This window comes from Colias eurytheme, chromosome 10 (genome assembly GCF_061535395.1).
Source record: "Colias eurytheme isolate Ceu_HAF_F1 chromosome 10, ilColEury1 Martin Lab GWU primary, whole genome shotgun sequence".
NCBI classification, from domain to species: Eukaryota; Metazoa; Arthropoda; class Insecta; order Lepidoptera; family Pieridae; genus Colias; species Colias eurytheme.
Genome location: NC_142989.1, coordinates 1,411,271 through 1,429,802, shown reverse-complemented (window position 1 = coordinate 1,429,802; position 18,532 = coordinate 1,411,271). Strand labels below are relative to the sequence as shown.

General features: G+C 33.9%; 1 protein-coding gene across 1 annotated transcript; it reads left to right on the top strand.

Moving 5' to 3' along the window:
• The first annotated feature begins 137 nt into the window (after positions 1–137).
• On the top strand, positions 138–1,593 carry LOC149904991 (uncharacterized). Its single transcript, XM_090106321.1, has 2 exons — positions 138–275; positions 586–1,593. Exons 1-2 carry the CDS (start codon positions 138–140, stop codon positions 1,591–1,593), a joined length of 1,146 nt encoding a protein of 381 aa, XP_089962447.1.
• Positions 1,594–18,532: the final 16,939 nt, after the last annotated feature.

Below are 18,532 nucleotides of genomic sequence, written 5' to 3'. Positions count from 1 at the left end.
CCCGTGCCCAATTTTTCATCTGTACCTCGTTAAACATAAGTGACGTTCAAAAGCAAAAAATATGAAGTTTTAAACTTTTTAACCAACGCTTTTTTGTATTTTAATTTATACTGATATATAAAATAATTTAAAAAATCATGTCTAAAGGACAAATATTTATTGTTGCGACTTCAGGAATCATTCTGGTTTCTTTTGGAGCATTGTGTTATTTGATGACTATTGTAAATCCCAAGCCATTGAAAACAAGCCCTGAGGAAACTAGAAGATATAGTTCGGTAAGCAATTCTAATATATTGTATAAGTAAAGTAGGTAATATTATATTTTCTGTGATATAAGTTAAATCTTTCTTGTTATTTTATTAATTAGGAGAATGGATAGGAACATTATATTTTTATAGCTTCAATCTAAAAGAACAAAAATATCGTGTTTTCAAGTTTAAGTACGTTATTTCTATTTTGTTGTTTCCAATAAAATTTAAGTAATTTTATACTTTTATAACATAAACAACAATAGCGCGTCATTTCCTTTCCGTGTCCAATGCGTAGATTTCCATATATTTCTAAAAATAACTATTTATTTTTAAGGTTGACACACTTTACGTGAACGACTTCTTTCTTCCGAGCGATAATGTAGAGTATGGACTAGAAAAGGTTCCCGAAGGCTACGCGGAAATGATAAATATAACACAATACCCTATAACCAGAATAATGCCGTACGTCCAAGGTCCATCTGGAACTATAACGAAAAGAGTTATGCCTCCTGTGTTTCCTAAGATAAACTACACGAACATAATAAATAATTTCACAAGAAGTAATAATGAAACAAATGCGTATTATTCCAACAGAGGTCAGAGAAGGTCTATAAGAGATCAAAATGATATAGGAAACCATATTAACAATCCCAGTGCTTTAATTCTGAAGATTGTGGATGAAGACGGAATTCAGAAAATAGAAATTAAAGTGGGATCGAAGTCGATGAATAAGAAGAAGGCTAGAAAATATAGAAGTTCCAGTCACAAAACAAAAAGTCAACTTTCTAGGTGGAATAAAACTAATTTAGCCAACCAGAATGATACTGAAGATATTGTCATATTGGCCTCCAATGATACGATTGTCTTAAATATAATAGGTGACTCAGTTATCTTGTCCGGTGCAAATAAAGTGAAAATCGTTGATAGTGACGATAACATAAAAACTGATAATGCAACGACAAATGATACTGCATATTTTAGGAATGATATGGGTGGCGATGCAAATAATTCTATAGATGAGAAAGAGAATGTACAAATGTTTGATTTATTAAAAGTTAAGAAAGAAAATTCGATAAATAAATCGGTAGTTAATATTGATGAAAATCTAAATGAAACTGATATTTTATCAGTAAATTCGAAAAATCTTACAAATAACATATTAAATTACGAAGTTGATGACAAAAACTCTAAATCTGTTAGACGTGGAGTAAAGGATGTGAAAAATAACAATTCTGTCGTTGATCTTTTAATCCTCGAGGATTCGTTACGAGGGGCTTTGATGAATGAAAATGAACCGTTTGTGCTGAACGAAAATACTTTTAACAGCACTGAATTACGGTGAAAATGTGTGATCAAAATATATAGCCCCATATGAACAATGAACATCATTATGTGTTGTAATATTTGACTTTGATTTTGATTGTCTCAGAGCTGACCTCATTGAGGGATATGTGGCAGATGCTTTTCACAACAGTTTTATAAATTAAATAAATAGATCTTTATATAATTACAATTACATTGACAATTTTGCATATATTTGGGACAATAAGATAACTATTTCAGTTTAAAAAAAGCATTACAATTCAACTACATATTTACGGTTCTTACTCAGATGTACCTACACATAATCAATGCTTAAGAATGGGACTGTTCTGTGTTTATTGACTGATTTGTTGTGATTAACCACACCGAGTCCTCTTTTTTATTTGCGTTTTCGTTATAGTCCGGGATCCATCGCCCATTTTTGCAAGTGATTACTATCAAGCTAATTTTTCGTGAGTAGCTTTATTTTGATGAGATGCCCAATAATTTCATGTACGAAACTCTCGATTGTGGTAGCTTACAGAGGTAACAAGGATAAAAATTTTTGATTTGACGGTTCTCAAATATTTATTACGCAATTTGTAGGACAATATGTCTGTTGAATTATATAAGTATTAAATAAGTGAAAATAAAAAAATCAGCTGGTTAGTAATCATTTATGATGACTTCGTTATCGATACACATTGGAAAGGGGGACTCTTTGATCAAACCATAGATTTTGTAGGACAAATATTTTCTCGAATAATTTAGATAATTATCTTGAGATTGAACAAAAAAAAACATTCAGTTAGTAATTAATATTTGAGAACCATCAAATCAAAATATTTTATCCTTGTTTCCTCTGTTAGCTACCACAATCGAGAGTTTCGTACATGAAATTATTGGGCATCTCATCAAAATAAAGCTACTCACGAAAAATTAGCTTGATAGTAATCACTTGCAAAAATGGGCGATGGATCCCGGACTATTAGATACCTCTCAATTCAGCTTTTTACTGTAGTACAAAAACAATTTTCGTCATATCCCATAATTCCAACAATGTGCATGTTGTTGTTGTGCAACTGTTTATTTGGCCTACGGCACCGAAACACATCAAATTTACATATTAAAAGAGCAGTAGTCATCTAAAAGACATGATGTCATCATTAGAACATCATGTTATATTTTATGCATAATTAGGCTTATCCAGTTATTTATTGTAACTAATGTCAGTTGCCACTATTTCTACTTTACCTTTAACGGCATTCAAACACATTAAACTGTCGCTAGTGTTTCAAATAAGACCTAATTTACAAATGTGGACCTAAAATATATATCAGTTGATTAATCTAGAGCAGAGTTTGGTATCTAATTAATTTTTAAGCACCTGCCCCTTATAAAAACAATTTTGATTGATTGGTTGTTGAATTAAGGGGGCGCATAAAGCAAAATAACAAATCTTCTATTAGATGATACGTGTAATATGCAAGACCAAATCTAAAAAATAAAATATATATCAAACTAGATGATATGTTCAACGATTCTGTTTAATCAAAAACATAAAATATTAAAATTTACTCGATAAAAAAAAATCACCAAGTTAGCTCTAATTTTCACACTTTTACGTTTTCTACTTGACATGGTAATACTTATTATGATTTTTTTTTCATAAACAATTATATTAAAACATTTGCAAGATATTTGTCAGAGCATTTTGTGTAATTACTTTTAGTTTTGGTTTTATCTGCGATAAACCACTTTTGGCGCTCTTTTTTTCTCGAGATAAACGTTTGATTTTGTCACGATAAAAGTTTATATATTTTATTTTTTAGATTTGGTCTTGCATATTACACGTATCATCTAATAGAAGATTGGTTATTTTGCTTTATGCGCCCCCTTAAGAAACGCATGGCCTTTACTGTTACTACGCAGAAATTAGTTTTTATAGGTACTAACTAGTCCTTGCTTTTCTCTGGTTTGTGTTATGAAAGTTTTATATGAGTATTGATCTATACTAGGTTCTAATAAACTTGAAACTTTTCATTTAAAAGTAAATTTACCGTTTATTTAAAGTTAATTAGGTATACAATATGTGTTCCTCATAATCTGTGTATTCCAATCTAAGTGTAGAAATCAAAAAGAAAAGAAGACGGCTGTATGATTATATGCCATTAGTAGAGGAGTTCTAAAGGTATGCCTCTGTGCACTTGTCAATTAAAATTTGCTTTACATACAAAAATTGCCAGGTGAACACGAAGTGAAACACAACAAAGTTTAAAATAGTAGTACCTAATATTGGTATCATGAGCCATAAGGAACTGATAATGGAATATTTTTTATATGTAGGTACGTCATTGGTCGATTTTTGCGGTTATGGTTAATAATTAACGTTTATTCAATCGTAATACTAAGTAATAGAAAAAAAACTGCACTTGTTTACTTGTTTAGTTGTTCAATGTATATTGGGAGTTACCACGTGATTTCCGCTGCGTACGCGCTGTGAGCCAAACGGATATACGTAGGTATGATTTTTTTTGTGTTTAAACTATCAACCTAATTACCAGGAGCTATTTCTACTCTTATAATTTACAATTTATGTAACAGATTAACTCTAAATCCCAATATAAAATAAGAGAAAGGTAGGTCGACCAAAGCGAAAAGTACCTGTATAGTCCATTGAATGAATCCCTCCAAGGGGGGTCTAGAGTGCGTGAGTTAGTAACGTAAGATGTTTCTTCGGAAACATGTCAAGAGTCCCTAGGTAATATACATACTAAAACCCCGGGCCACTAGGAGGAGCCCCGGAGTGGGGGGAGGGGGGAAATGGGTCCATTTTTTCATTTTTCGCTTAAATCTCAAAAACGGTACATGTTAGAGAAAAACTTTCAAGGAAAAGTTGAAAGGCCATAAAATTATCTACAAGTTGTACCTGAATCATTTTTTCCTATATCCTACCGTTTCTGAGTTATACGCAGTAAAACATGATTTTGGCTCAAACAATTTCCACATCAATCGATCAAAAAATATTTCTTTCTTCCAAAAAACTCAAATGTGCAACTTGTGACCAGTACTGATAGATTGCTCTTAATTAGTTCTATAATTGGTAAAATAAATACATTCCTCCATGGAAGCCTTTAGGAGGAATCGATTGTCAAAATATTAAATTAGGGCAGTTTGAGTTACTGAACTTGATCTTTTTATTTTTTTCTTCCAAAAAACTCAAAAGTGCAACTTGTGACCGGTACAGATAGATTGCTCATAATTAGGTCTATCATTGCTAAAAATACCACATTCCACCATGGAGGCGTTTACGGGGAATTGAATTTTATCAGGGTAGTTACGATACATGAACTTTTTATTTTTTTTTCTTCCAAAAAGCTCAAAAGTGCAACTTGTGACCGGTACAAATAGATTGCTCATAATTAGGTCTATCATTGATAAAAATACCAGATTCCACCATAGAGGCGTTTACGGGGAATTGAATTTTATTAGGGTAGTTAGTTAAAAAGTTCATGTATCGTAACTACCCTAATAAAATTCAATACCTCCTAAACGCCTCCATGGTGGAATCTGGTTTTTTTTATCAATGATAAACCTAATTATGAGCAATCTATCGGTACCGGTCACTAGTTGCACTTTTGAGTTTTTTTGGAAGAAAAAAAATAAAAAGTTCAAGTATCGTATCTACCCTAATAAAATTCAATTCCCCGTAAACGCCTCCGTGGTGGAATCTAGTATTTTTGTCAATGATAGACCTAATTATGAACAATCTATCTGTACCGGTCACAAGTTGCACTTTTGAGTTTTTTGAAAGAAAAAAATAAAAAGATCAAGTTCAGTAACTCAAACTACTCTAATATAATATTTTGACAATCGATTCCTCCTAAAGGCTTCCATGGAGGAATGTGTTTATTTTACCAATTATAGACCTAATTAAGAGCAATCTATCAATACCGGTCACAAGTTGCACTTTTGAGTTTTTTGGAAGAAAAAAATAAAAAGATAAAGTTCAGTAACTCAAACTACCCTAATATAGTATTTTGACAATCGATTCCTCCTAAAGGCTTCCATGGAGGAATGTGTTTATTTTACCAATTATAGACCTAATTAAGAGCAATCTATCAGTATCGGTCACAAGTTGCACTTTTGAGTTTTTTTGGAGAAAAAAAAAAAAAGTTCAAGTATCTTAACTACCCTAATAAAATTCAATTCCCCGTAAACGCCTCCGTGGTGGAATCTGGTATTTTTATCAATGATAGACCCAATTATGAGCAATCTATCTGTACCGGTCACAAGTTGCACTTTTGAGCTTTTTGGAAGAAAAAAATAAAAAGATCAAGTTCAGTAACTCAAACTACCATAATATAATATTTTGACAATCGATTCCTCCTAAAGACTTCCATGGAGGAATCTGTTTATTTTACCAATTATAGACCTAATTAAGAGCAATCTATCAGTACCGGTCACAAGTTGCACATTTTAGTTTTTTGGAAGAAAGAAATATTTTTTGATCGATTGATGTGGAAATTGTTTGAGCCAAAATCATGTTTTACTGCGTATAACTCAGAAACGGTAGGATATAGGAAAAAATGATTCAGGTACAACTTGTAGATAATTTTATGGCCTTTCAACTTTTCCTTGAAAGTTTTTCTCTAACATGTACCGTTTTTGAGATTTAAGCGAAAAATGAAAAAATGGACCCATTTCCCCCCTCCCCCCACTCCGGGGCTCCTCCTAGTGGCCCGGGGTTTTAGTATGTTTATTACCTAGGGACTCTTGACATGTTTCCGAAGAAACATCTTACGTTACTAACTCACGCACTCTAGAACTTTTTATTCAATGGACTAGTATTACTGATTGTTTTTTAATTATTTCGAAATTGAAACCAAAGGTCAACACAGAGCTACTGTTATTAAAATTTAATATATGAACAGTCAAATTTGAGTAAATCCAGACAAAGACTTCTTAAAGTCGAAACAAAGTGAACGTCGGCGAGGCGAGGTAGGTGATCGAAAGCATTCCCACGTGCTGGCCTGCCTTGGACGGCCTTGCCGTTTTACTTTTGCTCGCTACAGTACATTCGACTGTTGTAATTACACAAGATTTTTTATGTTAGACTTGACATGGACTTGACGAACGAGCTGCAGGGTTAGAATGTCACTGTCACACAAACGCACGAACGATCATCATCATCATCCCATATACGTTTCCACTGCTGGGACACGGGTCTCTTATGAGGGTAGGGAACGATCCTTTCGCTTAAAATTCGCCAATTGGTATTGCTTGGTATTGCAATAACATTATTTCATATTTTTTGTAAGCGCGTGGGTATCATAACTAATAACAATAATAAAGATCCAGTCTAGCAAGTTTAGAGCTCTTGCTAGTAGATATAAGTCAATAATTATTGGAAAAGAAAAGAAAAGATTGGTGGTTTAATTGCACCTATGATCTGCTCTATAGACATTTTCTTACTATTAAGTATAGAAATAACAAAACACTCAAATAGAAAGAATCTAATATATCTTAATACTATTATAAAGGCGAAAGTTTGTAAGGATGTATGGATGTATGGATGTATGGATGTATGGATGTATGGATGTATGGATGTATGGATGTTTGTTACTCTTTCACGTAAAAACTACTGAACCGATTACAATGAAATTTAGCACACATATAGAGGGTAACTTGGATTAACACATAGGATAGTTTTTATCCCGGAAATCCCACGGGAACGGGAACTATGCGGGTTTTCCTTTGCAAACGCGGGCGAAGCCGCGGGCGGAAATCTAGTATTACATATTACTAATTTATATTACTAATTTGTAAGGATGTATGGATGTATGGATGTATAGATGTATGGATGTTTGTTACTCTTTCACGTAAAAACTACTGAACCGATTACAATGAAATTTAGCACACTTATAAAGGGGAAACTTGGATTAACACATAGGATAGTTTTTATCCCGGAAATCCCACGGGAACGGGAACTATGCGGGTTTTCCTTTGCAAACGCGGGCGAAGCCGCGGGCGGAAATCTAGTAAATAAATAATGCACTCTTATTCGTTGAAGCGAGTGTATTGCATGTAACTAGCATTGTAAAATGAGTGTGGCGACCCCGTTTCTCAATTGAACACTTTTTGATCTTGTTAGTTTTGAAGCCGTTGCGTCTTTGTCTGTTTATTTTGCTAATTTGGTATTCCATCTCTATTTTATACAGCAAGGGTAATAAGGTAACAAATAAGGAAAGAAAGGAGATAACATTTGGATTTTTAAATCGTTTGGTAAGTATATGAAAGGGAAATATTAAAATGAAATGCATTTATTTTTGCATAGTGGAGATATAATTTTGGCATACATAATACATATTGTTTATTTGATATTAATCAATACTCGTCTTAATAATCTTTATAAATTAACATCATCACTCCTTTAAAAATTATTTCATTAATAATAATCAGCTTCTAGCTGCGGCTTCCATTCCAGTGTTGACATAAACAAGTAACTAGCATAAGTCTATTTTCTACAAAAAAAAAATCTCGAAAATTTCTTCGAAATCGGTTCAGTTGTTTTTACAAATAAACATACAAAGTTACTTCAATTTCATTCTATGATCCATGGAAGATAATTCCTTAAGAAAATCTGTAGTCCGCAATACCTATCTGAAAAAGAAAATACGATAAAAATAAAATATTCTTCTATAAATAAACTTGTAACTAGGTTTGTCTGTGTTAGGTCTTTCGAATAAAGTAATAATTATTCAGGCGTCGTACACAATTTATCAGCAAAAAAGGTATCTTTTTATTTCCACCTTGAATTTTAATATTTCTGTCGGTTTCCTAACCAGAAGGCTAATTAGTTTTTCACCAAATTGTGAAAAGGTCGACTTTACAGTTTTTATGAAATTATTGGGCTAATTTTAGATATCTTGGTGATTATATAACTGATATCTTGAATATTATTATAATTAATCTTATTAGTGTTATGATAAGTGTGACTTGGATTACGTCGAGTCCTTGGTTCATGTTTTTTTTTTATTATATGATAGGGAAGCGCTTGACCACGATCTCGCCTGATGGTAAGCTGAGATGTGGCCTAAGATGGAGCGCGCTTCCCTAGAAGGTACCCGTTCACTTTTCGCTTGAAGACCCCAAATGTAATTGGATTGTGTAAATGTAATTGGAATACCTTAGAGGATCGAATTTTCTTGGGATAAAAGCAATGAGTTTGCTCCCAGTGCAATATTTTACAAAATCATCATGTTACGAATATACCTTACAAATACATACTATAGCTTTGAAATTAGCCACCAAATTCGACCAGTTGATGAAATGATAACTATATTATGAGTAATAACTATCTAGACTAGTCCTACCCTATGGGAATTAAATGAGTACGTCCAAGCAATTTTATATGGACATTTATTTACTGGGACAAAATTATTTATATGACTTATATTAATAACATTAATATTCAACGACTCAACGTGGTTATGTTTTGTAATAGATTCCGAACATAGTAACATATCGTATATTATTAAAATTAAATACCAAGTAAACGTTTTTGGTACTAGGTAAGTAGGTACCTCAGGTAAGTACTTTAGGCCCGCGACTTTGACATTAGTATGATAGGTATTATAAAATTCAACGGTGAGTGAGTTACTTGCTGTGTGGTTTTAGACTACACAATGATTTCATCATTACAAAAAGACATTCGAATATATTTACTTATATCCATCAAAAAGGTTTTGGTTCAAACCGCATTTAGCCGGTTACATCAAGTCTGTGTTTCTGAAAAATTCGTGCAGAAAGAATATAAATAGACATTATAAATATTAGCTTGGCAAAATCAAATCATCATAAAGTGCCTTTGAACAGCCAATAGAGGCGGTATATCAAAGTAAACCGAGCTTTTTGCTTTTAAAAGAAACTTTTTCAATCTACTGAACGCCGACGCACTTGAGAGACATTAGCAGTCGTGGATTCTGGATATTGTTGTAAAAATAGTGAATAATAATGTAAATTGTGTATTAAAAATAGATAATATTAAAGAGAGCTTTTAGATAACTAGACTGTGTATGATAAAATTGTACTTACATGTAAGTTAAATAATAAATACAATATAAGTAGGTATTAACTATTAATATTCAAAAAAGATTGTCTTTATCGCATTTGTGTTATGTTATCACAAATAATATTATTAATAATATAATAACATTATTTTGTTTAACTCAAAATGTCACAAAAATTTTGGACTTTTAATTCGCATACTTTGACCATGCTTTTAACTTAACTGCTGTATACTTAATATACTTACCTGCCAACACAAGATCATTTGACTGCTAGAGAGCATATCCAATTCGTATTTTCTATTCAAATTTCTCGCACTATTCAATCAAAAGTTATTTATAAATAGATAAAGTCACGATCAAGCCTTCGAAGGCATATGTCTCATACATCGAACAAAAAAGTCGTCCGTCCATTCCGAGCCTAACAACACGCGAATCAAAGCTGACAGATCTTATCTGTTTACATAATACTTACTCGTTTTATGTCATAGATAAAGTGCATTAAGAACCTACTTGTGGCAGTTCTGATAATGTATTGTACAGTTATAATCTGGCAATTTGTCCAGCTAATAAACATGGATAATCTAGGTTAATTTATATGGTTCCGTACAAAGTTTCGGTAAGATTTAATGTCCTGTGAGGAACAAAGTTTTGGGATGTTTATTACTGAGGGCTACCCAGGTCAGGTCTTTCGCAGAAAGTAAATGTTTTGTCACCTAGGTTGGTAGGAGCTTAATTCACAGGTTTTTTTCTACTTAGTCTATGGTATACCAATTAAATAAAGGACGATTCCACGATGTTGTTGTAACTAGGTAAATAAAATTGAAATAGATATAAAAAATGTATGTTATAAAATATGGGTTTCTGATCATCATTAGTCACATAACTTAAATTATTTGGATAAATTACGAGTTGGCGTGGTTTTCGTAGGAATTAAAAGAATAATTCAACTTTAATTTACGGTGTTGCAATACTTGCATTATTAATTATTACGACTTGTGGTTTTTATCAACATAGCCATTGCACAGTTGTATGGTCTAGAAATAGAACTGTATCTTGATGAATACAAGTGGATATTCATATTTTTATGCTTTCCTTGATTTTTTCAGTTCACTAACCGTACGGCTTAATACGCTTATCCTCCCCTTGGAAGAGGACTTATATAATAATTTTCTCACCTACAGCGAAGGCACACGCCCTTTATCAGGCCCAGTATTAAGAACAATTCATTATAATATTATTCATGAATAGTACAAATAGCGTGCTTATTCAGTTCTAAATTCCACACTTTTCTAAACCAGATAAATAGAACCATCATATTTTGCATTGTACAAATAGCGAGCTAATTCCTTTTCTGAACGTCTGACCAGAATAGAACAATTATTACGCGTAGTACAAATAGCTAATTCAGTTTTAAGATCAATCGTCAATATTGGTCTCCAATACGATTACTATAATCTCACAGGTCAGGATGCGTGTCGATAACCGTGGACGTCATGAGGGCATACTTCAGTCGTTGCCCTGCATTTTGTTATTGCTTTCTTTATGTTTACGATTCATTGGTTAGATAGTTTGCAACCTGGTGCCACTTGTATGCAGCTTTGTGAAGGTTAAAGTGGGGTGATTCTGTTACGAATGGAGAAAATATGACTTAAAAAATAGATGTTGTTTTGTTGTGTTATGAGCTTAGGTTAATCATAAACTTACTTAAAAAATATAATTAGGTACTTTTACAAAATTTGGAAATAATGTTAATTTTGTAGTAGTTAGATAAATATTAAAATATTAAATAATTAAAGGCGAGCGAAGCTAAATGCTTGAAGCGATTTTTTTTTGTAGCAAACATACAAACTGTTCTTATTTATATAAATACTGTTCATTATCATTCATAATGTAATTACTACTTAATTAGTTGAAGATTATACGATCTAAAACAATTCTTAGGAACTTGCTTCACCACGTGCGAATAAGCGACAGTCGGGCGACTATTTTTCGACTATTTGTGTAGTTTATACGGAGAATGTCACAGATTGTCGCATGTACGCAAAAGAAAAGATTTTTTTACTATGACCCAAATAATTGAAAAATCTACATCATAATCGAAAAACTGTTAAAGTTGATATTTAAAGTAATAGTGATATTTAAAGTTTTAACAGTTGATATTTTGATTTATTCAGCACGAAAGTGATGAACCAGTCGCATTTAATATGTTGAGTAATTACATTTAGATATCTCATAGGGCTGCCAATAATACCATCGTAAAAATCACTCAATGAGTCAATGATAACAAATAAAAATTTTTATGGAAGCAAGCCACCACCGCGTATTAACACAAAAAAAATTGGTGGTGTGGTAGCCTGGTAGGCCAGAACTTATGTTCTATTTGTGATTACAAGTAATAAGTACCTATACCTAGATGGTTCCTTTTGTTCCTTCTTTTAACTTTACTGTGTAAAATATTGCCAGTCACAAAAATGAGGTAACAAATCGTGGCATTATACAGGGTGTCCCACTATTGGTATACTAAGCGCGAAGGAACTTGTAGTTTTGCATACACTGATCACGTAAAAAATACTTAAAAAAAAAATTACGTCCAAAATTTTTTGCTAAATTTTTCCTGAAAATCCATGTTTTCTTCTCTAGCTTCGCGCAGCCGGCATATACCGCTTCTCTTATATGAGCATTTTATCTATGAAAACATAATCTTAAACGATAGCTCACGTGCTGGTGGCAAAGTTGGGCGGCTCGCTTGTTATGGGTTGTGTGGGAGTTTTAAGAATTCATCTATTAGAAAAAAAAAATGAATCTGGAATTTTTTAATTATTTTTTACGTACCTCCTTTGAGCTTAGTATACCAACAGTGGGACACCCTGTATAAAACGCTGTAGCATCCTCGCTCCTCGCTTATCGCCTCCCATGTGCCACCAGCCTGAAGCTGTTATCGAGCCTCGTGTTATTAGTAGTATAAATTATCATTAACAAAGTTTTCTGTCAAAAGGTCATTACTGCATGTTGACAACAGATCGGTTAATAATGCACTATTATTATATCTGATTGCAATTATGTATACACGCGTGCTTAATTCGTTGACCGTTGAATTTGTTTGTTAATATACATAAAAGATAAGCGGGATGATAAGGGCTTTAGATTAATATTAGTTTATAATTATCGATTAAAAAAGATGGGATGACGACATTAGACAGGTAGCGGGTACAACCTGGGGTAGAGTGGCCTTAGTGAGACCCGAATGGAAGAGATTGGAGGAGGCCTTTGCCAACTGGCAAACGGACACGCAAAAATGGGTCAAACCGAGCATATATAACTACACACATATGTAAAGTCCGAACAAAGGCTAATAATAAAATAATAATAAATAATTATCGAGGCGTTTTCTGTTTTAATGTTCAACTGAACACCACAACTGAACACCATCAGAAGAACCGTGGTGATTTTCTGAATGCTTTGAAAAAAATTCCGTATTTATTTCCGTAAGTCATAATTAATTTACCTCTGTTATAAACTATATCTATACTAATATTATAAAGCTGAAGAGTTTGTTTGTTTATTTGAACGCGCTAATCACGGGAACTACTGGTCCGATTTGAAAAATGATTTCGGTGTTAGATAGATCATTTATCGAGGAAGGCTATAATATCATCACGCTACGATCAACAGCTAGTCATATATAAAATCCTCTATAAAATAGTTAATTTCAAAACAAAACACGCTGAAACAAGAATAATTTGACCAGAAATTTCCAGAATATGCGGTCATTTTGAAAGCGAACATTGAACCTGAACTGAAAAACACGCCTTAAAATATGGAATAAATGTTCCAGATTTTAGAATTACATTTCTTTTACGGTTATACGTGAACTAGGGTGTCTATGTTTATGCCTAAGTATACTTAGATAATTTCTTAGTAACGATAGTAATTTTTTTTTATATTTATATTTAGGTATGTAAAAATATAAAAAGTGAATATTTTACGAAAAAAAGCTCGCCTCTAAAATAATTTTTAAAACATAAAAGCAATGTACATAATGTTTTTTATAACATAAAGGCGCACTATAGCTCTCAGGTGTCACTATATAGTCTTCTACATTTAGTAAAATCTAAACTAGAGAAACAGAGTATACGTTTTCAGGCAGCAGTACGCAGAATGATGAATGGGACCAGTGGTAAGTAGAGTCTGAGGGTAGCATTCAAGTAGTAATATATACAAAATCTTGAGCTTTATTATATATTTTTTAATTCTAAAATACCTCATGTGAAAGGCCAGATATACAGAATCGAGATACGAATTGAGTTATTCCAATTCATTAAATAAATTCAGTCTCGCTCCTGCAAAAACCATGGTTACAACAAATCCGAGCTTTTAAAATAGGCCAAAATAAGCATTTGATAACAAAATCAGCGAGAACGTTATCAATATATGTATTTGTTTCTGTATGTGTGTGTCAACATTAATGAAGTGACTCGATTTATATTGGCGCCGTGTGGCAATTATGAAGAAATTAGTATTTTTAAACGTAATTGATACTATATTTCATTATAACTTAAAGTGACTGATTTATTGCTAATGCAGGTCTTGTATCTGGCATTGCAATTTATTAATTATAACTATGTGTGTTTTATTCGCAATTATAAACAGATAGTTAATAGGAATGGTTGAGAATAATCTCTCTGGATTTAGTCTCTTATAGCATGTTCTCTTTACACTATGCTTATAGTCTATAGATCGGTACAAATTAGTAGGAAAAACTGTAGTTGGAACTCATTTTTTTTTAAAGGAAATCATTATGAACAGGCATTTTGTCTTATTTTTGTAAACTTGATTGAAAGTTATGGTTTATTTCAGGTCAAAATGTATGCGTTTACATCTATACCAAAATGTCAGATAAATCGCTTCCGTATGTACATCAAATATTTTTAGCTATTCTAAAAATATTTCTTATATCTTTCCTCAACATTCATGTAAATGTGTTTACATGAGGGCATCATGGGCTTATAGGAAATAATATTCCGTTCCGTTTCGTTCCAGCCTTTTAAGACGTCCACTGCAGGACATAGGCCTCCCCCAAAGATAATAATATTATGATTTAAAATTATAAGGATCATTTTTACATTATTGCAGACGATAGTCTTCTACTTAATTTCCCTTCAACATCGATTAGTGAAACCAAAACTATCAACGTCAAACGTGTCTGTCTATAATAATAATTAAGAGCACCGCATAATTCCGAAGCCTTTTGCTTAGATACAGAATTAAGGGTTACAGTATAGGTAAATGTACCAGTATGGTAAATGCATGCTTGTATCTAGAGCACACCGTTAACGACAGATGTATATTAAATGCTTACGAAATGTGATTTGACGTCAGTCCTTGGTAAGGCTGAATTCACACAAGCTTCGTGTAATTTTTTTTTCATTTTTCCAGATTTTTTTGTAGCAGAGTAAGCAAAGAGACAGGTGGACGAATAATTTTGTGTTTCATATATTTAGAAATCGAAAAGTTTTATTATGGATTATTTTCGTAATTTTTCGCACTTTGCTCATAAATAATATGTATGTAGCCCGCGGCTTGACCCGCATTTTCACAGAAAACCCCGCATGTGTTAATCCAAGTTACCATCTATATGTGTGCTAAATTTCATTGTAATGTCTATATGTACTCGAAACATCAGAGTTACACATATTATCTAAAAACGTATACAGGGTGTCCCGCTATTGGTATACTAAGCGCGAAGGAACTTGTAGTTTTGCATACACTGATCACGTAAAAAATACTTAAAAAAAAAATTACGTCCAAAATTTTTTGCTAAATTTTTCCTGAAAATCCATGTTTTCTTCTCTAGCTTCGCGCAGCCGGCATATACCGCTTCTCTTATATGAGCATTTTATCTATGAAAACATAATCTTAAACGATAGCTCACGTGCTGGTGGCAAAGTTGGGCGGCTCGCTTGTTATGGGTGTACACATAGAGTTTTAAGAATTCATCTATTTGAAAAAAAAAATGAATCTGGAATTTTTTAATTATTTTTTACGTACTCAGCGTATGCAAAACTATAACCTCCTTTGAGCTTAGTATACCAACAGTGGGACACCCTGTATATTGAATGTTTCCAATTACTCATTTAAACTATTCAACTTTTCAGATCAGTTATTCATACTGTAAACATATAAAACTCTCATTTATCTCGTAGTTTCTAATCGAGTTTTGTGGACTGTGCTCTTGAAAAACAGAATTCGGATCTTGTGTACAGAAACAAAGTTCTGATTGCTTGTAAACTTGGACTGCAACCGCTGTAACGGCTAGCTTTCTTGAAGTTCTTCCAACCAGCAATTGGAATCTTATTTTACGTTTATATCTTTCTGTAACATCGTGTATCTATCTATATTAAGATTAATATTAGAAAGAAACAATTGTGTTTTTGTATGTATGTTTTTAATATTTTCACACAAAGACTACTCGACCGATTTTCAAAATTCTTTCACCAGCAGAAAGCTACATCTGTCCTGAGTCACATAGACTATATTTTATTACATATTTATCCGGGTCAGCCCGGGCGGAGGCTGGACGAGCGGCTCGTGTTAGTTACCACAAAAAAAGTCGTGATAGGTACTTCTAACTCACTAATTACTGAACGGATTTATATTTGGATTGTTCAATGTTTCTCTAATAACTTTTTAAAAATAGTCAGTATTTAATAGAACACATGAGACATTTTGACTATCAAATGTTACGCGTTTTAAACAAAGTATGCAATAAGGTTAGTAGGTACATATTAAAAATGACTCACTATCAAATTATTTTGTAGTTTTTGTTCGATGTAATTTCGATATAAATGTTAATAGTAAAAATATAAATTTGTACTAAATTAATGGGCATTTTAAGCGCTAAACTAAACGTAATATAATCGGTAAATAATTCATGAATCTTTCTCTCATAGCTTGTCTCATAGTGATGAGACTTTTAGTGAAATGGATTTAATTAAACTAGGAAAATTATTAATAGCCTTTCTTAGACTGCGTTATTATGAAACAAGCTTTATTATTAACGGATTAACTTATTCAAATCGTATGTTACATGATTCGCCAATATTTTAATTAGTCGTTAAGGAATATTGATAGCTCTCGCCTTCACAGCCTGTCTATGGCGTGATCTGCTTATGCCGGTGTAAAAACTTAAATATTTTTATAGAGCTAGTTTGAATGTTTGACACTCAATGTCTTTTCATTCAGTAGTTGTGTCCTTTCTGGCTTAATTAGATGCAAATTGATGTTACGTAACTTGTGTTTATAAGAAGCTTGTTTTTGTTTGTAGGTAGTGTACAGCTATAGTTCTTTTGATGGAATCTTTTGGGGGGCGCTAATGCTCGCGTCCGTAGGTGTTAACACTTGATTCCCTACACGTGCCCCCTGGGTTGTGCAAAACGAGCATTCTTATTCTGGTGGGAGACTTTATGTCGTGGCTAGTTACCACCCACCTGACGACGCCATGCCGCCAAGCGATGATGTTCACAGCGTTGTCGTGTTCCGGTGTGAGGTCTGGTGAAACCATTTGGGATGATAAATGTATTGGATAATTTGCTTTACGTCTATGAGTCGAATCCAGTGGCATAGTATTTCGTCGCCGGGTGTCTAGATGTGGAGGGTAGCGGGATCCGAAGAAACGGTTAACCGCTGGCCGACCGCAGGTTGTAGGGGGCCCAATTAGCGGGTTAGCCACCCGTGAAAGGCTGCCCCGCCGCCTGTGTATAATCCTGAGTTGGCTCCAACGTGCCGGTTGGCGACCGGACGAGAGGACCCGTTGGCGATATTCAGGGGGTTTCGGGCGTCCCCGCAGTCTCCAATCTAGACTCCCATAAGTGTACAAATCTTTGCTCACTTAGGAGGCTCTATTCGTGAAGCCTAATCCAATTACTATTTATCTCCCCGCCTATTCTTCGTCCATTCCAAATAAAAACATGAAAAAGGTCCATAAAAGTAGTAAGTTTTCTCAGCGGCTGCACATCCTCTCTTTAACAGTGCACCTCTCAAATATTCGAGGTCTGCACTCCAATCTCACCGCTGTCCACCACCATCTCGAGACAGAAAAGCCTCACTTACTATTTCTCACGGAGACTCAGATCAAGTGTCCTGCTGACGCGACATACCTCATGTACCCCGGTTATGCTCTTGAATACAACTTTCAGCCCAAGGCAGGCACATGTGTTTATGTCCGCGATGACATTTGCCTATTGCGTCTCCGTCACCTTGAAGAACCCAGTTTCTCTGTCCTATGGGCCCTCGTCGATACAGGCTGTGAAAAAATTGTGTATGCATGTGCTTACCGATCGCATAGCGGAAATTCTGAGACAACTCGTCTATTCAATTACCTCAGTGAAGCAGCAGACCGCACACAGGAACTATACCCTACAGCCCAACTCGTCTTTTTGGGAGATTTTAATGCGTGTCATGCAGACTGGCTATACCCATTCCAGAAGACTGACCATGCTGGAAAAGAGACGTTTAACTTCGCCACATCTTTCAACCTTTACCAGCTGGTAAATGAAGCTACTCGGGTCCCGGATATTGAAGACCACACAGCTAATTGTCTTGACCTTTTTCTGACAACTGAACCAGACCGATATGTGGTTGCGGTTTCCGCTCCACTGGGATCATCCGACCACTGTCTGGTTAAGTCAGTGTCGACATATTCTCCTCCAGACAGCACTATAAGAGGAAGAAAAAGAATATGGAGATACAAGTCAGCTGATTGGGACGAGATGCGTCACTTTTTTGCATCATATCCCTGGCGGCAAGTATGTTTCTCCTCCACCGACCCATCGAAAGTTGCAGACGATGTTGCCGACGTTATCCGTCAGGGAATGGAATATTACATTCCATTCTCTGACGTTCTCGCGG